The 17,808-nt window shown below is 42.1% G+C and overlaps 1 protein-coding gene across 6 annotated transcripts in view; it reads right to left on the bottom strand.

Annotated features, from left to right (window-relative positions):
- Positions 1 to 17,808, bottom strand: part of LOC116950939 (PDZ and LIM domain protein 3-like) — a 129,808-nt gene that overhangs the window by 82,217 nt on the left and 29,783 nt on the right. For all 6 annotated transcript variants that reach the window (XM_032969132.2, XM_032969130.2, XM_032969134.2 and 3 more), the window contains one exon: positions 12,735 to 12,886. In XM_032969132.2, coding sequence (XP_032825023.1) covers positions 12,735 to 12,886 — 152 coding nt within the window. The remainder of the gene's footprint in view (positions 1 to 12,734; positions 12,887 to 17,808) is intronic.

Below are 17,808 nucleotides of genomic sequence, written 5' to 3'. Positions count from 1 at the left end.
GGTGGTCCGCAGAAAATGTTTGCATCGGCTGAGCGGTCCGCGGGCCAAGAGAGTTTGAGAAACACCGCTCCAGAGAGTACTCCCACGCTGCGCAGGTGTCTTCAGGGATATGGAAGTGCCTCCACTCTATCCCACCTCGCGCGACCCGCCAATCGACTCACTGTGTTATCTTCAGTGTTCGGAGTAATTTGTTTCAGTGAGTTATTGAGGGACTGAAGCACAATTTTAACGAAGGTGCGTTAACAGACAACGTAACCATGCCCACAATGAAAGCTTGTACTTTACAGTTGACAGCGGTTTGGGGAGGCCTTCATTTAGCAGTGGATTGACCATGGCTCATGATGAATTTTCCACCCTAGCAAAAGTCATAAGTGCCTGGGCGACTCAAACACATGTTGTGTTTGAATAGTCTTATTCTTCATTGATTTAATGTGTTGACAAAGTGGTAAAAATGGGGGTCATGTTTGCGGGAAAAGGCCGTGTCCTTTGATTCGTGTGCTTACAATGTAACATCCCGTGCCATCCAGAATGTTTCTTTCTGCTCAAGGATGAAATCAGATAAAGAGTATTTTTTGGCCAAGGGAACCAGGGAGTGGAGCTTTACAAATGAGAGGGCATTGTGTTTGTTGTGCAAGCACGTGGGACTTGGCATCACGTCGTGAAATTCCGAGCCGCCCAATGAAAGGCATATTCTTAAATTGTTAGTTGTCTGTTCATGCGGTACAGCCCCCTCTCTTTGTTTTGTTTCAGTCACGTGGCCTCCAGTATCACGTAAGTGTCAACCTCGTATAAATCACTGTTTTAAAACGGATGTGGGATTTTTACAGGTATCAGTTAATTTGAAGAGTGAAACGCTTTGCGGTGGTTTTAATATATTTACAACGCTTTTCACTGCGTATCGCCACTTTCTCACGCTTACAAAACCCCTCGGTGAATTTGGCATCTGCAAGCTTACCTATTAACAAACACAAAGTTTGTGGAACAGTAAAACGTATAGTTAGAATGCACGGCCAAATTAGTATGAACACGGAGTCAAGTAAATTACATTTCGAGCAAATACAGCAGCATCGGTATAGGCAATTCTGTGGTTACAAAATTACAAACACACCATGAAATTGGCACATTTTAAAATAGTACTCTTTTTATACACGTCTCTTTACAATATCCTCACTCAAATTCATTGATTTCGTTTAATTAAGATATACTTCATGTACACATCATAGCATGCGTGTGAGAATCGTTCATTTTTAAGTCATACATGTTATATGTAATTATTCCACGTGACTACCAGAGGCACTACAACGCAGTGCAACTTAAAAAAAAAAGATTTCAGAATTGAATCGCTAACCTAACACGTGACAAATCATCGAATCACAAGGGGAAAATGAACTACAGGTCTATTAAGCAACATATTAGAGCTACCACTGCAACATCTATAGAACTACACTCAGAACGCAAATATGACTGCTCCCAAACGTATAATGTTCGACCCGAATGTTAGACAAATTATTTGGTGATGTTGCGTTGGCACAATGAATACAAATGAAATATATATAATCGACAACAGGAAATGGCCTTTCTTAATAGCGCATCAGCCCATATTACTTAAACATCATTGGTTATCATTAACTTGGTCGTTTAAATTTTGATTTAAAGCTTTCGTGACTGCAGGGATTCATATTCTTGGTTCTTTCGGTAAAGTCACCACGTAGAAGGGAAATAAAATAATATTTTTTATTATTATTTTGGTCGTTTAATTTACAGGGTATTTGTTATCTATGCTACATCAGTCATATTAATTAGCAGCATCAATTGCTGGTTTGTTCAAACGAATTAACGGGCCAAGGGAGGGCAATTTAACCCACCCCCCACCTCCCTGTGGGAATTTAAAAAGCTAACACACTCGACAGCCAAATTAAACTTTTGATGCTAAAAACACAATTCAGGTGACGGGCAGTCCAAATCAGCATGGCACGGAACACTAAACAGACCTCCCCAAAGGTTAATAAATTTAGGCAGCTCTGAATAAACAGCAAGTTAAATTTACTGGCCATTGGAATGCGAAGAATTGAGTTCACACAATGGATCCTTTCATTGTGAAGGGTGTGCAGCTGCCTGTACGGCCTGTGTATACCTTCTCAGAAGCCGTTCAGTGGCCATCTCCAGTCTTGGCGACAAGATAACCTCCTCCTCATTCTCCCACACCCACCCATGTTTTCCTAGATAGCTGTGGCATTTTGTACTGCAGCAATGGCCTGGTTAATAGCAACCGCCAGCGATGATGGTGCGGTAATGGTATGGTGCTACCAGTTGGGTAGATACATTAGCTTATTACATATAGGGTATACATATATATTCATTGATTCAATTATACTGCCATGCTAATGATAACAAATTAATGTCAAGTGTTGTTAACCTGAGCACATTATAGGTATTTTAACTCATTTGATTCTCAAATAATCGTCACTGGTGTTGGCCGTGAGCGGGAATCGATCTCGGATCGCCGGGTTTGAAGCGCAGCTCGCTAACCCCGACACTACCACTCCCCACACGACAACCTATGCATGCTTATGACATGCATAGGTTTGAGCAGCAACCTACTTTGGTTACCTGCCTCCTACAAATGAAACCTCATTGCATTGTTTCACCTCCGATATTTTTTTATACCACTTTGCAACGTTTTAAACGTTCCTACTTTGCTCTGAAAAAGAGCTATTTACCCAAAGCATTCGCTTACCATTATGAGCCATGATCATCCACTGATTGATGAAGGTCTCCCCAAGCTATCACCATACCTTACAACATCTGGCACCTGCAAACGGGCTTATTTCATTGGTCCATCTCCACGGTGGAAGTACAATTGGGTGCGTTCCATTTCTTAAGCAAATATACACAGTGTAGTATATTTATTTTTTGTTTCATTTAAAAGGCAGTGTTCTTGGTGATGATCGATGGTAGAGTGTTGCTATCCTGAGCACATTCAAGGTGCACCCTCTTACACGTATAATACTCAGTGAAGCAGCCACATATGTACCTCTCTATGTGTGGTATATCTGATCTTAAATCATTGGGGTTTGTTAGGCCATGTCCCAAATAAGCTAATGCAAACATACTTTAAAAGGAAGTGGCTCATGACCAGATCATTCTTGACCCTTCTTGACCTTTGAGGTCCTTCAGCAACAACAACAAAATCCAGTAGCACCTCATAAAAACGCATCCTGTGCCACTCGACACTATAGATTACAAGACAATATAGCAGCTAAATTAAATAAAAAACACTTTACGTCCATACAAAGAGGTTTGTTACGATCGCAATTCCAGACATTGTGAAGATTATCGGATTATTATTCAATATCTGTGGTATTTTAGATTATTTATTAGGTCAAATTTACTGTTTACTGAAATTGCATTTAATTTAGTTTGCAATTGTGCACAGCATAGAGTAATGGGATTACTCGTTTTTGCATACTCATCGGTCACTTTACACATGTTGTACCATACGACAATTACTAAAACTTTCTGTAAATTGTGACAAACATATCTCATGGAAGGCTCTTATAAGCTACTAGCTGTACTACCCGGCTTCGCCCGGGACTTGGATTCAACACGCCCGCCGCCTTTGTCTCCCCAGTGGCGATGTTCACACACCACAGCAGTTACTCGTTTGATGCTGAGTCGACCTAGGGGAGGCCCAGGACCGGTAAAAATAATCGTCACCGGTGGTGGCCGTGAGCAGGAATCGAATTTGGGTCGCCGGGTTCGTAGCGCAGCGTAGCGCTAACCGCTACACTACAATGCGTTACGCTTCCACATGCGCGGGTCACATGACAGATTTGACATCACAGCTCACTTGCAGTGTAAAAAAATATATGCATTGTGTATTTTTATAATTTTTTCATGGTGTACAGTCTGGAAAGTACCCACATGGCAAATTTCAAGTTTGCTGCATGTCGGGAAGTACGCTAAACATTTTGAACAGACACACATATTCACAACTTTGCCTTTTATACATATGGAGATAAACAGACATCTCTCTCGATTTGTCACATTTCGGGATAGCGATTCAATTCTCAAATCTTTATTTTTGTACCTTGCGGTACAAAGCGGTGCCTCTAGTGGCTGCAGGGGTCACGTGAACTAATTACATGCAACATGTATGACTCAAAATTGAATGATTCTCACATGCATGACATGTGTATATCATGTATATGATATGATACATATTTCACGTATATGGTGTGATGTGTACATCAGGTATATGATAACACCGCTTAATACATTATTTTTATTAGTTTTATCATCACATCCATCCCTCTATTTAAGGAACGAAACAGGAGGATTTCTCCACAAATCTGGCTGTCGCCTGATGAAGCTAGTTGTAATTACTGGCGAAACGTCGTACTCGGACTGTAAATGTTGTAGCTTGGCTCTCCAACACACCGGTGTGCTGTACCAGTGATGAATTGGCATGTTCTGTGTATTTGACAAACCTTACTAATTGGCTGTGTCGGGTGGTGACGGTTTTGACAACACATTTATATATTTACGCGATCTAACCCAGAAAACATGTACAGTAAAACCTTGGATTGCGAGTAACTTGGTCTGCGAGTGTTTTGCAAGACGAGCAAAAAATTTAAATAAATATGAATTTGATAAACGAGCGAGGTCTTGCAATACGAGCAGTACGTCTACGCTTTGTCTGCCGAGCATCACGTGATCACAACTGATATACGAGTGCTTTGATATACGAGTGCTTTGGATTACAAACACGTTTCTGGAACGAATTCTGCTCGCAGTCCAAGGTTTTACTGTATTATGAATAAATATCGATGTCTTTTTTAATTTTAACCAAAGGATGTGTTCTACACAGATTTCATGTATATAAAAATAAAAAGTATGATACAGACCATGTCCTTTGCACGGTGTGTTCGTAATTCTGTTCATCCTAACAATACATTTTGCTTTTGCAAAAATGTGTTTTTTTATATATATGTTAAGCAGCTTACGGATTATTATAATTAATCTTACCCTGAATAATGTTCCACGTTCTCCTCTGTCTCCATGCAACAGGACACATCTCAATGGCCACTCACCTGAGCGAACGATTGAATGGGTGCTTGTGCTTGGGGCCCAATTGACATATTGGTGTTTGACCTCCTTTAGTTGTACATTTGTTTTTGTGGAGTGAATATATTCCCAAGTCCTTAATTGCCAATTACAAGTCACGTCGTCAAGTCAATGACGATTGGGCAGTTTCGCCTTGCACACTTCAATGTCGCCTCAAACCCTTGGAGTAACGTACCTATGGGATCTCAGAAGAATGTTCAGCGGGAGGTTTTTTTTTGGGGGGGGGACTCAAAAGGCTTGCCAGTGTTTAAGGGCAATGGTGCCAGACACAGGGCTGCGACGCGGGTTCAAGTGGCTCGTGTTAACACAGCGGTACGAGAGGGCTCGTTCTGCAGCCAAACAACAACCTTGAATTTAGTCTTGCTGTCACTGGCTCTATGGCTCCTCTGAGCCTGACCTCCGCATTCCGCAGCATCGGCCTCGTGAGCCGCAGTGTATACAACGCGAAGAGTCCGTGCCGCGCGTTACGATTCCCGTCCCCGCCCCAAGGAAAAACAATGGAAAAAAATCTTCACGCAAATATGTGCTTAAATGGGCGAAATACTCACCTAACTTAAACAGCTAACCAATACACAATTGTATTACTATTATGTTTATTAATGATGTATGTGCGATTTGGTCACCATGTTATGGACCCGGTAACCTGCATTTGATTCCGAATCACAGCAGCTAACATCAGAGGCGAGTCATAACTGAACTCGTCCTGGGCTCTCCTTCACCAACCTGTACTGATTTATGAACGGCTGTACATTTAATCGTCGGCCGTAGTCATTCCACTGCTGGAAGAAGGCCTTCCCCAAGCCTCTGCCATCTCTCGTGATTTGCATCGTCATCACGATCCATGGGTAGATCGCCCGTAGGTGGTCCACTGCACAGTTTGTCATTTGTTTCCACTTTCCTGTCTTGTGCGAAAATGCCCAAGTAGTGCAGCATCTTTCTGGCACCAATCTCTTATGCCATCGTCAAGCCATTCTCTGTCAGCCCAAACAGTGCCAGTTTCTTTCTCATCACTGCGTGCAACCTTTTTATTACTTCTGCTTTAGCGATTTAAAGAATACGAATTGTACATGTCTTAAATACAGGTAGTGCGAACGTCAGAGTTATTGTCAGGGGGCGAGGTCAACAAAACATCTGAGCTGGCAGAAAAACACGGCTCCCAAAAAATGTAAACGTAAGTGAAATACAAGGCAGATTTTGACTTATTCATGATCATCGTCAGCATCATCATGGATCTGGTGATGTTGCACCACAACAGTTGAGGTCTGGTGGGCAGAATAATTTTCAACAAGGGATTTTGGATCTTCCACCACTGTTTCATAACTCCCAGACCTGTCCGGTGTTTCAGCTTGGGACACTTGGGCTTACTTGTTTATCAGTGAGTGAAAGCAATATTTGGTATTATTCTCTTAGGTGTGTGTGTGTGTGGTGAGAGCAAGCCATTTCAGGGCTGCATCTTTGCCTTTCCTCCATTTTAAAACTCATTATGAAAATCACGGTTATTCATGTTATTATTTAATGAGCGGTTAAAAATGTATCGCAATGCTGCATGCATTTTTGTTTATATCCTAACAGACTGCCATTGTACAATGGGCCAACTGAAAAGCATTTAAACATTTTTGGAACACAGCTGTAGTTTACAGATTCCTTGCGGAGGCCGTGCTATAATTACATGATTGCTTCCATTAAACAGAAAACCCAGTAGGGACTACTGCACATGTTCAATCCCCGGCCCTTTGGGGCCATCACCAACACACTTTACACGGCAGCCAATGTTTTGTGTCCATATGTACATGCATTGACTTTAATTACTTGTGTCGGTTTTGTGTTCGTTAATTTTTCTATCTTCATTGGGGGGAGTGATGCCACAGTGGTTGGTGTACTGCACCGCTGACTGGGAAATTTGAGTTAAATTTCCAAATACAGCCAAGATTAACCATGGCTAACCATATCTGGCTTGTACCATATATATATGTGTGCGTGTGTGTGTGAAATTAAACAAATTCCAAACTCTTCAAACTGTATAGATGTGAATGCTGTTGTATTAATAGTGAGAAGCCTTAAATTTTGATTTAAAGCTTTCGTGACTGCAGTTATTCATATTCTTAGCTCTTTCGGTAAAGTCACGTTGAAGGGAAACAATAAAATAATAAAAAATATATAAAACAATAAAAATTCTCACGACGTTTCGACCATAACACAAACGGTCGTAACATCGTCAGAATTTTTATTGTTTTATATATATTTTATTATTTTATTGTTTCCCTTCAACGTTACTTTCCCGAAAGAGCTAAGAATATGAATAGTGAGAAGCCTGTTGAGATTCAACAGCATATCCCTATTTGTGGCATGATTTTGAAAGAGAGCTAACCTCATGCACCAGATCATTAAAGTGGTGCAGGGGAAAAGCAGTGCCAGGGCCAATAAGCCGAATAATCAGGACAAATGTACATTCTTTGGTAAATTTCAACCTCATTCTCATAGTATCTACCATCGTCCAATGTCACCTTATTCTGGCCTCTTGTAGCGGTGGGCTGTATGAAATGAAGTCGCGGCTGCTGTGGTCTCGCCCACAGACCATGGGTTCCCCACCTCTGTAGCAGAATAGTTAACATCTCCCCACCTCTGTAGCAGAGGTGGGGAGATGTTAACTATTCGATCCCGATCCTGATGCCTGTATATTTGGAGTTTGTATGCTCTCCCTGTTGTCGCATGGATTTTTCTCACGGTTTTCCGTTTTTTTCCTTCCACTCATTTATTAAAAAAACATGCGTTAAGCTTATTTGGCTGCTATAAATTTCCACATGGATAAGCCACTTCATTGGGCTATCATTTGTGGTCAGGTCGCTTCTAAAAAAGAGCTATATAGCTCAGTGGGCCTTACCTGGTAAAATATAATAGAATGTCACACTTGTTAAAGGAAGGGCTGGTTGTCCCCAACTTGGCATGTGCTGGGCACGTGGGGAATTCCATGCTTTCACAGGTAAAAGATGAATAATCTGTTCCCTTTAGAACACGCAAGGTCAAAGTGAAGCTTAACCTTTGAGTATGGGACAAGGGGCAATACAGAGGAGGATTACAGGTTTACACTTGACCCCAATGGAAAAGTAATCTGAAATGTAAACTAAGGATTGTAATCAGTTTACAGATCTTGCAGCAGCATATTAGATTGCATGATTGATTGCTTAATCTGCAGTATACATCGGAAGTGGATTATGATTTGAAATTTCACTTCCCAAAAGTGTCAATACAAGTGAAGAGTTAAGTGGTGTACAGTAAATTTCTGGGGAACCCACTATTACTCGCAACAATCGTTGCAGAGGTATACTTTACAATTCACATATGGAAAGTATTGAAAAATTTGTAACTTTAAGTAAATTCTGTAATGAAACAAGGAGACCGTACCACGAGCAGATGTGTAGCCTAAGAAGGATGATTTATAAAACAATTTCTGATTTCAGGCATTGCGTACGGCTCAGTGAACGCATATTATTTCATGGTTTTGTGGTTTTGGCTGTGTGTGTTCTGCAATGATATGGCCGATTGACAATAATTACACCAAAGGTTAATCTTTCTGCAGAGCAGCAGAAAATTATTCCAATTGGCCACTTGGGGATTAACAACCTAATTTTTATTATTATTAATTATAATTGTTGGGTTTGCCAAGCGGACGAATGCAGGGCGTGCTGCCACTTATACAAGAACGCTCACATTTGTATCGAGGCAGTGCACATAGGTGAATGTGGCAAACTGATTAACATTGCACACAGTAATAATAGTGGATCATTATTTATTGTAGTTTATACTCAACGTTGAGTTCCTGCAGACGGTAATGCACATCGTACTTTCATTACATTTTTAATCAACAAAAACCACAACCGCATAAACAGCACACAAGGTAGATACGCTGAGTGTGCAGTGGGCAAGTAGCTGTGCAGAGATCAATCGGTTAAAATGTATTTAAATGCTCACGATGCATGCATCATATTATTCTTTCGCGAGTATTTTTTTTTGTTTGTTATATATCTCTCTTGCATTAATTTATATTTGCCACTGCTGGTGGAACGGCCTACATTCCAGGGAGTTCTTCGAGATGACCTGACGTTTTGGAGGAGGTGGTAGTACCCACACTGCACCCCACCACAGGTGACCTCCTGCTCGACTGTGCGCACCCATTTATACCGCTGGGTGGACAGAGGCAGGGGGATTGAAGAAACGTGCGTCATTGTTTCATCTGCCGCGCCAGTGCGCTAACCATTACACCGTGGGAAATACGTGCCAAAATTGAATTTAGACACCTGGAAACACGGCTGCAAGAGATGAGTGTTTCGCAGCTACATGTTTCAATGTAGACACAAAAACATTCAACCCAGTAGCAGTTTTGTTCGTCGAGTTACTTTTGTTGCTGTTTGGACATTAGTGTTGAGCAATCGGTGGACATTAGGCCTGCGGACAAATCTCTCTTCGGGCAACATTGCCATGAAAATGCAAAGTCCATGGAAGCCCTTTTCAAACAAGCAAAAAGAATACCCAAATAAGGTGTGCGACTTGGAATGTAAATCTCAAGTTAAATAACACTGGAGAAATAAATCAAGAGCTTAAACGATTCCTAATGTCAACAGCATTTGAGGGAAGAAAATGATCAAATGCAAACTGACCCACGACCCCCATTTGACCTCACCATGGAGGGCACGTGACCTTATATGTCCCCGAGCCCCAGCATGATCGAGCGGCCCGTGTCAGCGAGTCACATCTGTTAGCACGTCGACAACAGACAAGACGAGTGGTAGGGACTCCTCTTTCAAAAGCCGCCCTTCCACCGGACTCTCAGTTTTTTTTCTTCCCTCAAAGAGCCTCGTGTCATGTCTACGAATCTCACGTAAATCTTCTGGTGGGAAAAATAAACGGCATGCCATGTCACGAATGGTGGTTAATCGTTCGGGCAACAGACAGGCTCAGTCGCTCTTAGCTTCTGAGATCTCAGGAGGTCAGGCGCATTCCGGGTGATTTGGTCATAGGCTCAACAGAATACAATGAGGAACCTTAAATGTATATTTCAGTTTCTAAATAAAAAATCACTGTAAAAGGTTGGTGGATTATTGATATAGTTTTCTTTATTTTATCCACTGCTGAGTGAGTGCTGCCTCACACCATGTTAGTCACGTTTTTTGACCATACTTCACCACACTGGTCAGTGCGGGTTTGGTGAGGAGAGTAGGTGCCCAGGACTGGTTCAAAGATCCCTCGCCATTACATGTTAGCCATGGCTGGGGATTAAACTCAGTTCACAAGGTTTAGAGTGAAGTGCACTATCCACTGTGCCATCCCTCCCCCGTAATTTAACGATGTTGAAATGTTCATTGGCTGCCTTGCCGAGACATTTTAATAAGAGGTCGAAATATGGAAGCTGCGAAAGTCTGACTTTTATTTGTTAAGGCCTTTCATTCAATAAACACATCGCTGTGAAATTTTTAAAATTATTATCACATTAATTTCCTGAAACGGCAAGCGAACGTTCTGTATCATCACGAGAACTACTTCTCTCTTTTCCCCCTTCTTAAAATATGTTTTTCTTACAGTAGCAAATACATCAGATGCCTTACATCGCACAAATGTCACTGGCGACGTGCCCGAGTTACACAGACACAACTATTTGTGTACTTTTTCACGTAGTCTTCTCGAACGCGCTTCAGGTGGGCTGTGACGAGGGGCATCGCTAAGTCCGCGCCTCGTGGCTATTGTCACAAATCCTCATCGCTGCATGCTGCAGCTAAGCTGGCCAAGCTGCGGTGCATTCCTCTACCCCCCCACCGCTCCACTTCAATCCCCACCTAAAAGGTTTGTAGCTTTCTGAAGATCACACACGCAAGCATAAGAGCGGTAGGCAAGCTCTTCAGCAGTCATGCGTACGCCTTGTACAAATCCTGCAACGTTCCTTTAATGCTTCTCACCCGGGTCTCGCTCTTGTTAAACGATGCATCGCTTACTCAGCCTGCCCTGTTTTTATTTATTGACGCAGAGGAATTCACAGTGGATTCGTCCGACGTGTGTTCCGGGTTGGACCGTGCGTTTCTCGGCACGGTGTGCAAAGTTTCGCTCCACGTGTTAGCAGCTTAATCAACGGCTGAACACGGTAGTTTGAAACGTCGGACATCATGCTGAACAACGCACAAAAAACACGTCGGAGAGATGTATGGTACAACTGCGAAAACCTGAGCAGGTCGTATTTTATCGCTCGTTCTCTCGTGGAATGTTTTTATTTTTATTTTTTTTATAAATATTATTATTGTAATCTTTTATAGCATACGTGTACACATAATGAAGTTACATTTTCTAAGGTAACGCATTGCAGATATTCTATAGTATTTACTCATCGCAACCCGAATCTTACCTTTTACAACACTGGAAAATATTTACACGTGATTATCTGTTGCTAAGCTCACCTGTATTCTCAAGAGCGGATTCCCACAATGCACAGGGGAGACTTGCTAAAGCCACTCGTTTTTCACGAACGGCCGCGTGACTGACAACGTTGGGAATGACGTGAACAAAAACGGAAGAGGAGCACAATCGGTGTTCCATACAGCATCTACTGCCGCTTTTGATTGGTTGAGAAAATAATATTTAGACTTTTTTTTAAACACGCTTTAATGAAATGTACCGTACGAGCAATAGCAAAACTCCACGCCTTCAGGAAGTGGCCCCGAAGCTTGCCATGATTTACAGCCAACGTCAGTTGAGCATGGACAATTAGACCCAAGCCAAAACATAACATAAAAAAGATGGTTTAAAAATATATATTTTTATTTTTAATGATAGAATATAGTATTGTCATCTGTATGACATAAGTATACCAAGTTTGTAGTCGATACCACATTGGGAAGTGGGTTAAAATTGAGTTACGAGATTTGAGGATACGACAACAACAGACAGAGTGAGTTAAATAAAAGCGTGTAAAATAATAAGAGCCGGGTCGGTAGAGGTCCCGAGTGGTAGCGTAAAATGTGGGCATGCCTACCTCTTCCAATGTTGACATCAAGTCAAGGTGGAAGAATAGACCAAATACCCTATGGAGTTCTCTCGAGTGTCAGAATCTGTATTCATCCTGGAGAAAGCTGATGAGCTATGAAGCTCTTTTTCATAGATGTCCAGTAGTGCTTGCTACAAATGAACCACAATACATTGCTGATTTCGTCAAGGAGCATAAACCATCATGCGAACTCCGGTCATTCTTGCAGCGGCTTTTGGCGAACTATGAAACAAAGACCGTCACCGCCTCGCGCGCTTTCAGATGCGCTTCTGTGGCCGTCTGGAACGCTCTTCCTTCCATAATTATTAAGCCACTAGAGCTATGCACTTCATATCTAGATTTAAAACTCATTTATTTAGACCTGATTTTTGTTGTTTAGTTTGTTGCCTTTCCCCCGCACCTCCGATTAGCACGGTTGGCTACCTACGGTGCAAAAGAAGTTCAACAAACATACATAGGAGCAGGTCAGAAAATTACAGTAGATGGTCCTTTCTGCCAGCAGTAGCATGAGGAAGCCATTGCAGGGCCACACGTTTACCTACTGGGGTTCGAGGTCGCCCAATCGGGTACGTGTGCTGACCTGCGGATGTTGAGAGTGAGGTCGTCCCCGCATGCCTTGATCTTGTTCTGCGCCTCCAGGTGGGTCAAGTCATCTGCGTCGGAGCCCTCGATGCTCAAGATGACATCGCCCGCAACCATTCCAGCCAGAGCCGCCTTGCTACCAGGTGTGATCTGCACAGTAGAGAGAAGGGGGGGGGTGACAGACAAACGGTCAGACACCTTCAATTAGCACGGTTGGCTATGTACGGCGCGAAAGAAGTGCGATAGAGGAAGATGGAGAAGAGACGAAAATTAGACCGATATTGAGAGGTGCAGATAGCTAAATATTTACTAACCATTGTTTATTTTACCAGGTGAGGCCCACTGAGCTATCTATACAGCCCTTTTTCAGAAGTCCACAAATGACAGCTCAACGAAGTGGCTTATCGCGTGGAAATTTATAGCAACCAAATCATCTCCGATACACTAAGTGGGACAGAGAGATAGAGAAACAGACATTTTGAGACACACGCAGACAGAGTGAGACATATGTAGGTGCTGATCAACGATGGGAAGCAAAGATAGTGGCAGAAAGAGGGAAAAAACACCCACATGAATTCATCACCGATCATTTAAAGGGTTCAGGTAAAAGCAAATCATTGCGAACTGCCAGTAAATCTGTTTGCAATGTATAATTCAACATGGCAGTTTAAATAAGAGACTGCAAAGTGCCACATTAAAGACTTGCCGAATGACGAGCTTTAAAGGTTTGTGTGTGGCCTGAATGGCCACCTATAAAGTGACGCTTCGATGTGCAAAACATCTATTTACTTTTAAGCACATAGTCAAACATCAAACAGTGATAAACAAAAACTATCTCCAGAGAAAGCATTCTGGTTTCCACTGGGAAATGGATGAGTATTCAGCTCATTTCACCAACTAGCAACGCAAACGCATCCACGTTATGAGAGCGTTTTCATGAACTAATGCTGTAATGTGTTTATATTACGTGGTGCCGATATTAATGGCGAGAGATATCTGAACCAGTCCTGGTGACCCAAACCCACCCTGTCACCCCCACCTTCACCAGACGTTGTGACCAGCTCGGTGAAGTATGGTCAAACGAGCCCCTTCACTGACATAGTGTGGGGGAGGCCTCCATGCAGCAGCGGTTTAGCAAAGGGCTGCAAATTAATATTACCCTTCGACAGCAATGGAGCAAATTATCTGAAGAAAATAAAGATAAACAAAGATGTCCCACGCCAACAGAAAGAGACTGAGGAATGACAGTACTATAACAACAACAAAACATTTATTTAATAAACATTAAAACATAAGAATGTATGGAATGTGAAAAGCCCTTTCTCTTGACCGGATTTAAAGCCGGGTCTCTCAAGGCGAATGGCGATAAATCCTGGGTAAGGCAGGCACACATCTCACGTTTAAAATGTGCCCGTGTTTGCCAGTCCTATGCACACAATGCGTTTTTTCCAAGGGTGGAACATACCCGAGTATGGCTAGGAACAATGGCCGAGTAAGATTTGCTCATTGCGTCAACCACAGTAATGTATATTGCAGGGTGTGCAAAGCACAGACCAACCTCAGGCATTTGACCGATGTGCAATGTTCAATTGTAATGCAACACTACTGAATGTCCAACTTCTCAATGCCACGCATTCCATCTGCGATTCACGTTACCTTGTCTCCCTCCACTCACCCGGACGACCTTCATTAATTGTTAAACTAATTATTTGATGATGATGATGATGCTGTTGCTGGATGCAGTGGCGCAACAAATAACACTGTGGCCATCAAAGCAAAACTATAAACTATATATTTATATTTTTACCAGGCAAAGCACACTGAGCTACACAGATCTTTTCCAAAAGCGACCTGGCCACAGGTGATAGCTCAACGAAGTGGCTTATCACGTGGAAATGTTTCGCAGTCAAATACTCTCAACGTTTGTTGATTCTAAATATGGAAGGAAAAACTGCAGGACCTGGAAAAAATCTACACGACCACGGGGAGAGAGACACGAAAACTCCAAATATTCAGGTGCAAAGGTCGGGATTGAACCCACAAACACCTGTCTACCAGGCGAGGTAGTTAAGATCTCACCACTGTGGGCGCCCATAATAGTCGACGTTCAAGACAATGGCCATTCTTCATAGAGCATCCAGTTATTGACGAACGCGTTATATTATTTCTGAATAAGCACTAAGTTTATATCATGGGACCTCCTTTGCCAGTACCAAAAATTATGAGAATAGGTTTTTTCGATTGCATTCTGACCACAAGTATTGTGGTTAATGCAGACATGATTCCTTCTAAAAGGTTTCAGTTTGGTGTTTTAACATCTTAACACCTATTCTTGGTTCTTTCGGTAAAGTCACGTAGAAGGGAAACAATAACTTTACCGAAAGAACCAAGAATATGAATCCCTGCAGTCACAAAAGCTTTAAATCTTAACACCTGTTTTGTTGCCATAAAAAAGGGGAAAACCTATTCTCACTACATTTGTGTTGAACTGATGATTTGGTCATGTTGTGTTGGCACCGGTGCACAAAGCAAAATTAATAAAAGCACATTTATGTGCCGTGAAGAAGGTGCATCATTATAATTATCCCCCTTATATCTCTTTTTTATTTTAAGGTCAAAGTGTTATTGACGAATGTTTTAATTTTTTGGGAATTTATTTTGGTTGCGTTGAACATGCCGGCAACAAGCGTACTTATCTTGCTGAGACAAGTCAGGCCCAACAAATTGCACAGCATAAGGTTCACTGTTTAAATATCAAGACAAATACTTCCCGATGAGAGGTGGTGGTGCCACGTGTAAAGAGATTGTTGAGTAGCAAGCTGAGATGTTAATAATAATAGTTCATTATTATGTTGATAATGATGGAGGATATGATGATGACGATGCATACATTATTTTGAGGCAAAAATATTCAAATTTTAACTATGCAATGACAAAAAAAAACATTATCGAAACTTTAGGGCAAGCTGACCCTTCGTTTAAATATATTATTTGGTCAATAAATAAATGAAACTGTATTTAATATAGGGCTCTTCCCAATGGTGCTCAGGCTCATTCCTCAAAATAATAAGCATATGATTGGCAATGTTGCAAGCAGCAGACATGCCCAATTAATAATGTACCGAGAGATAAGACTTCAATAATCCATTGCCGACGTTATCCGTTGGCTTATGGGATGAGCCTGCTAATGTGTAAACGAGTTTCCTTGCCAGTAACCGGCAAAAGTAACATCAGCAAATAAGCACTCGCTGAAAGACTTTGTGAAAATATATATTTGTTAGTTTCTCAGCCTCCCAGATCTACGTTTCATTTATTTTCATGCGAAGATAGTACAGTGAGGGAAAAAAAGTATTGGATCCCCTGCTGATTTTGTACGTTTGCCCACTGACAAAGAAATGATCAGTCTATAATTTTAATGGTAGGTCTATTTGAACAATGAGAGACAGAATAACAACAACAAAATCCAGAAAAACGCATGTCAAAAATGTTATAAATTGATTTGCATTTTGATGAGGGAAATAAGTATTTGACCCCCTCTCAATCAGAAAGATTTCTGGCTCCCAGGTGTCTTTTATACAGGTAACGAGCTGAGATTAGGAGCACACTCTTAAAGGGAGTGCTCCTAATCTCAGCTTGTTACCTGTATAAAAGACGCCTGTCCACAGAAGCAATCAATCAATCAGATTCCGAACTCTCCACCATGGCCAAGACCAAAGAGCTCTCCAAGGACGTCAGCGACAAGATTGTAAACCTACACAAGGCTGGAATGGGCGACAAGATCATTGCCAAGCAGCTTGGTGAGGTGACAATAGTTGGTGCGATTATTCGCAAATGGAAGAAACACAAAAGAACTGTCAATCTCCCTCGGCCTGGGGCTCCATGCAAGATCTCACCTCGTGGAGTTGCAATGATCATGAGAACGGTGAGGAATCAGCCCAGAACTACACGGGAGGATCTTGTCAATGATCTCAAGGCAGCTGGGACCATAGTCACAAAGAAAACAATTGCTAACACACTACGCCGTGAAGGACTGATATCCTGCAGTGCCCGCAAGGTCCCCCTGCTCAAGAAAGCACATATATATGCCCGTCTGAAGTTTGCCAATGAACATCTGAATGATTCAGAGGACAACTGGGTGAAAGTGTTGTGGTCAGATGAGACCAAAATGGAGCTCTTTGGCATCAACTCAACTCGCCGTGTTTGGAAGAGGAGGAATGCTGCCTATGACCCCAAGAACACCATCCCCACCGTCAAACATGGAGGTGGAAACATTATGCTTTGGGGGTGTTTTTCTGCTACGGGGACAGGACAACTTCACCGCATCAAAGGGACGATGGACGGGGCCATGTACCGTCAAATCTTGGGTGAGAACCTCCTTCCCTCAGCCAGGGCATTGAAAATGGGTCGTGGATGGGTATTCTAGCATGACAATGACCCAAAACACGGCCAAGGCAACAAAGGAGTGGCTCAAGAAGAAGCACATTAAGGTCCTGGAGTGGCCTAGCCAGTCTCCAGACCTTAATCCCATAGAAAATCTGTGGAGGGAGCTGAAGGTTCGAGTTGCCAAACGTCAGCCTCAAAACCTTAATGACTTGGAGAAGATCTGCAAAGAGGAGTGGGACAAAATCCCTCCTGAGATGTGTGCAAACCTGGTGGCCAACTACAAGAAACGTCTGACCTCTGTGATTGCCAACAAGGGTTTTGCCACCAAGTATTGTTTTGCAGAGGGGTCAAATACTTATTTCCCTCATTAAAATGCAAATCAATTTATAACATTTTTGACATGCGTTTTTCTGGATTTTTTTGTTGCTATTCTGTCTCTCACTGTTCAAATAAACCTACCATTAAAATTATAGACTGATCATTTCTTTGTCAGTGGGCAAACGTACAAAATCAGCAGGAGATCAAATACTTTTTTCCCTCGCTGTACATTGAAGTCAACGTATTTATTTTTTGTATGTATCACTGAGAACGGTTCGACTAGATCGGTCAGTGTGTTTGTAAGCAATATTGTTGTTCTGAGCTGACAATCCATGGTGTGTAGAGAGAACACTTATCGAATAACATCTGGC

This window comes from Petromyzon marinus, chromosome 41 (genome assembly GCF_048934315.1).
Source record: "Petromyzon marinus isolate PM22_M1 ecotype Great Lakes invasive population chromosome 41, UKy_Petmar_22M1.pri1.0, whole genome shotgun sequence".
Taxonomy (NCBI): Eukaryota; Metazoa; Chordata; class Hyperoartia; order Petromyzontiformes; family Petromyzontidae; genus Petromyzon; species Petromyzon marinus.
Note: the sequence above shows the minus strand (reverse complement) of the source record. Positions and strands in the feature narration are given on the sequence as shown.